Below are 4,175 nucleotides of genomic sequence, written 5' to 3' on the forward strand. Positions count from 1 at the left end.
TGCGTCGGGCAGAGACTGGGACCCCAGCTAGCTGGAAATAAACCTCGCTGTGTGACTTGCATTATCATGTGTGTGTCCTCTGTCTGTCTGAGGGGTGAAAGATTCCAGGACTTAACATTCGGGGGCTCGTCCGGGATCACCCCCCCCTCAGGGAAACAGACAACTCCCGATACCGAGGTTTACATAGGGAACTGCGGTAAGAGGTTTGGCCACCTCTGACCGGAGGGAGACTGAAACAGGTCTCTGCCCGGTCCTACTTAGGGGGGGCTGAAACAGGCCCTCGGCCAGAGGCTGAAACAGGTCTCTGCTTGGTTTGGTTTTTATTGAGAATTCTCACAGGAAGGGAAGGAGCGGAAGCTCCAATTCTGGAAGTCGTGGGAGACGTCCCCGACGAAAAGGTGGTCCGCAGTGGACGCCGTTCGGACGGGCCCTGGGTAAGGATCCTGAGTGTGGTGTGATTGAAACGGCGCCTGTGGATGTGGTGTGGTTGACCGGCCGGTGGGTGTTGAAGTGTCCTGTGTGAGGTTGTGTATTTGCTGGCACTGTGTTTTCGGTCCTTTCTTTCGTCTTTTCCTGGTTTCTCTCTCTTTGTAACCATCATGGGACAGGCTCAAGTAACACCTAAGACTCTGTTCCTGAACCATTTTCCTGAGATCCGCGCCAAAGCTCGTGATTATGGCGTGGAAGTGAAAAAAGATAAGTTTAATACCTTCTGCTCTGCAGAGTGGCCTACTTTTAATGTGGGCTGGCCCCCCCAAGGGACTTTTTCCCTAGACATCATTAAGAAGGTCCAAAAGATTGTTAATCGGCGCCATCCGGACCAATAGCCCTATATTCTGATACGGCAAGCCTTAGTGGAGAGTCCTCCCTCCTGGCTTAAACCCTTTGTCCCCGATAAGCCGGAAGATCCCCCTAAGGTCCTGACTGTTTCAGGACCCTCTTGCCAGCCGGCAGAGCCCACAGCTAGCCCGGAACCCTCGGAGAAGCCGGCCCAAAAACCCATCCTACAGGAAGGGTCAAGCATATATCCCTCTTTGATCGACCTAGATTTTGAAGAGAACCACCCCCCCCCTACGCGCCTGTGGCGCCCCTCCAGCCTGAGGCCGCCGACGCTTCTGAGCTTCCCCATTCTACGGCTCCCTCTACCCCGGCTCCCCCTGCCCCAGCCCAAGGACCAGCAAGAGGATTAAAGTCTCGTAGACACCGGGAAGAAGCCCCAGAGGAGGAGCCGTCCTCCTCCACCTCCGCAGGGGCGCCAATTCTCCCTGTGCGAGCCCTAGGAAGGACTGGTCCAGATGGGGAGCGTGCATACCAGTATTGGCCCTTTTCAAGCAGTGATTTGTCCAACTGGAAGGCCCAAAACCCTTCCTTTTCTGAGGACCCGAAAGGTTTAACTGACCTGTTCGAGTCTGTCATGCACACGCACAGTCCCACATGGGATGATTGCCAGCAGCTTCTTAAGACTTTATTCACCACCGAAGAGCGCGAGTGGATCCTCACCGAGGCCAGAAAGAATGTCCCCGGTGACAACGGACGGCCAATGACTCTACCGAACCTGATCGACGAGCGCTTTCCCCTGAACAGACCGGATTGGGATTATGGGAACGCGGAAGGTAGGGAGCGTCTCCGAGTTTACCGCCAGACTCTTATGGCAGGTCTCCGAGCGGCGGCCGCCGACCCACCAATCTGGCCAAAGTAAAGGCTATAGTGCAAGGGGAAAATGAAAGCCCGGCCGTGTTTATGGAGCGCCTCTATGATGCTTATAGGCAGTACACCCCATTGGATCCCCTGGCAGAGGAGAACCAGTCGGCTGTAATTATGTCCTTTATAAACCAGGCCGCCCCGGATATAAGAAAGAAATTATATAAACAGGAGGGACTGGGAGAGATGTCTATTCGGGACTTGATGAAAGTAGCGGAAAGAGTTTTCAACACTCGAGAGACTCTCGAAGAAAGGGAAGATAGAATTAGGAAAGAAAATCAGGAATTACAGGAACGAATCAGGAAGGAAGACAGAGAACATCAGAGTAAGGAGAATAGGAGGCAGCAGAGGGAGATGGCCAAGATCTTGTTGGCAGGCGTACAAGGCACAGTCAGGGAAAGACCGAATCCTGCCGGGCCAGCCCGACCGTGGAGACCGCGGCCCCAACAGGATAGGAGACAATGTGCCTACTGTAAAGAATATGGACATTGGAAGAGGGAATGCCCCAAGCTCCAGGGCCAGACCCGGCAAGACGCACGAGTTCTGCTGGCAGGAATGGACAGTGATTAGAGGGGACGGGACTCAGATCCCCTCCCCGAGTCTTGGGTAACTGCATATGAGGAGGGGAAGCCAGTAGGGTTCATGGTAGATACAGGAGCTCAGTACTCAGTTTTGAACAAGCATACGGAGCCCTTATCTCAGAAAACCAGTTTGGTGCAGGGGGCAACTGGGTCTAAAGCTTATCGGTGGACCAGTAAGCGCCAAGTGGACTTAGGCCGCCACCAAGTTACCCACTCCTTCCTGGTTTTCCCTGAATGCCCTGCCCCCTTATTGGGGCGCGATCTCCTGACTAAGATCAAGGCCCAAATCCATTTTGAGCCAGATGGCATCAAGGTATTAGATGGCCAGGGACAGCCCCTCCATATTTTGACCCTGTCTCTTGCGGATGAACATCGCCTGTTTGCCCTGCAAGACAAACCCTACAACCTTCCCCCTTCTGGATGGCCCCATGAGATGGACTATTGGGTTAAAACGTACCCTCAGGCGTGGGCAGAAATAGTGGGTGTAGGTCGAGTGGTCCGCCAAGCACCAGTAGTGGTCGAACTTAAAGCCTCGGCTCAGCCTGTCCGGATCCGCCAGTACCCCATGTCCTCCGAAGCGCGAAAAGGGATTGCCCCACACATTAATTGTCTCCTAGAAGCTGGAATACTAAAACCTTGCCATTCTGCTTGGAACACCCCACTCCTCCCCATTAAGAAGCCGGGGGGGAACGATTATAGGCCAGTCCAGGACCTGAGGGAAGTGAATAAGAGGGTCGAAGACATCCACCCCACGGTCCCACACCCATATACCTTACTAAGTCATTTACCCTCTTCACATATTTGGTATTCTACCTTAGACCTAAAAGATGCAATTTTTAGCATAGCCCTGGCACCTAGCAGCCAACACATTTTTGCCTTCGAATGGCATGATGCGAATTCGGGAACCTCCGGGCAGCTGACCTGGACTAGACTATCGCAAGGCTTCAAGAACTCTCCAACTCTGTTTAATGAAGCCCTAAATCAGGATTTGGACTCGTTTCGCCAGAGCCATACTTCAGTTACGCTCCTGCAGTATGTAGATGACTTGCTCCTGGCAGCCCGCTCTGAAGCCGAATGCCGGCAGGCCACTGGAGACTTCCTCCAAGAGCTGGGGCAGCTGGGCTATCGGGCCAGTGCAAAGAAGGCCCAAATATGCAAGCAAACAGTCATCTATCTAGGATATAAGCTCCAAGAAGGAACTAGGTGGCTGACAGAGGCCATTAAAGAAACTATTCTTAGACTTCCAGTCCCAACATCAGCCCGAGAGGTCCGCGAGTTTTTAGGGACAACAGGATATTGCCGGCTGTGGATTCCGGGGTATGCTGAAATAGCGAAGCCTCTGTATGAGGCAACCAAGGAGAAGGTCCCTTGGGCCTGGGGGTCAGACCAACAGAAGGCATATGATGAACTCAAGGTCACCCTCTTAAGAGCCCCGGCCCTGGCATTGCCAGACCCCCTGAAGCCCTTCACTCTCTTTGTTGATGAGAGAAAGGGAATAGCGAAAGGGGTACTAATGCAGCGCCTAGGGCTTTGGAAGATCTGACACCTTTCACAAAAATTAACTCAGAACAGATGATATACCTACAAGCAAAATGCAAAGGTACAAAAATCCTAGAAAATAATGTAAGACAAAATCTAGGTGACCGTAGGTTTGGTGATATCTTTTTAGCTATAACACCAAACATGACCAATGAAAGAAAAACTTGATAAGTTGGTCTTCAGTAAAATTAAAAACTGTTTCTCTGTGAAAAACACTGTGGAGAGAATGAAAAAAAATAAGCTATAGACTAGAATAATATACTTGGCAAAACATACATCTGATAAAAAGACTTGTATCCAATATATATAAAAAAACTCTTAAAACTCAACAATAAGAAAACAGAGGAGTGACAT

At 51.4% G+C, this 4,175-nt stretch overlaps 1 protein-coding gene across 1 annotated transcript; it reads left to right on the forward strand.

The window, feature by feature from the left end:
• Positions 1-599: 599 nt before the first annotated feature.
• Positions 600-3,858, forward strand: LOC109439433 (uncharacterized). Its single transcript, XM_074317345.2, is given in 3 exon segments — positions 600-686; positions 1,097-1,667; positions 1,670-3,858. Coding segments are annotated over 3 exon segments (2,847 nt in total).
• Positions 3,859-4,175: the final 317 nt, after the last annotated feature.

This window comes from Rhinolophus sinicus, chromosome 13 (genome assembly GCF_057876585.1).
Source record: "Rhinolophus sinicus isolate RSI-liver-muscle chromosome 13, RSI-T2T, whole genome shotgun sequence".
NCBI lineage: Eukaryota > Metazoa > Chordata > Mammalia > Chiroptera > Rhinolophidae > Rhinolophus > Rhinolophus sinicus.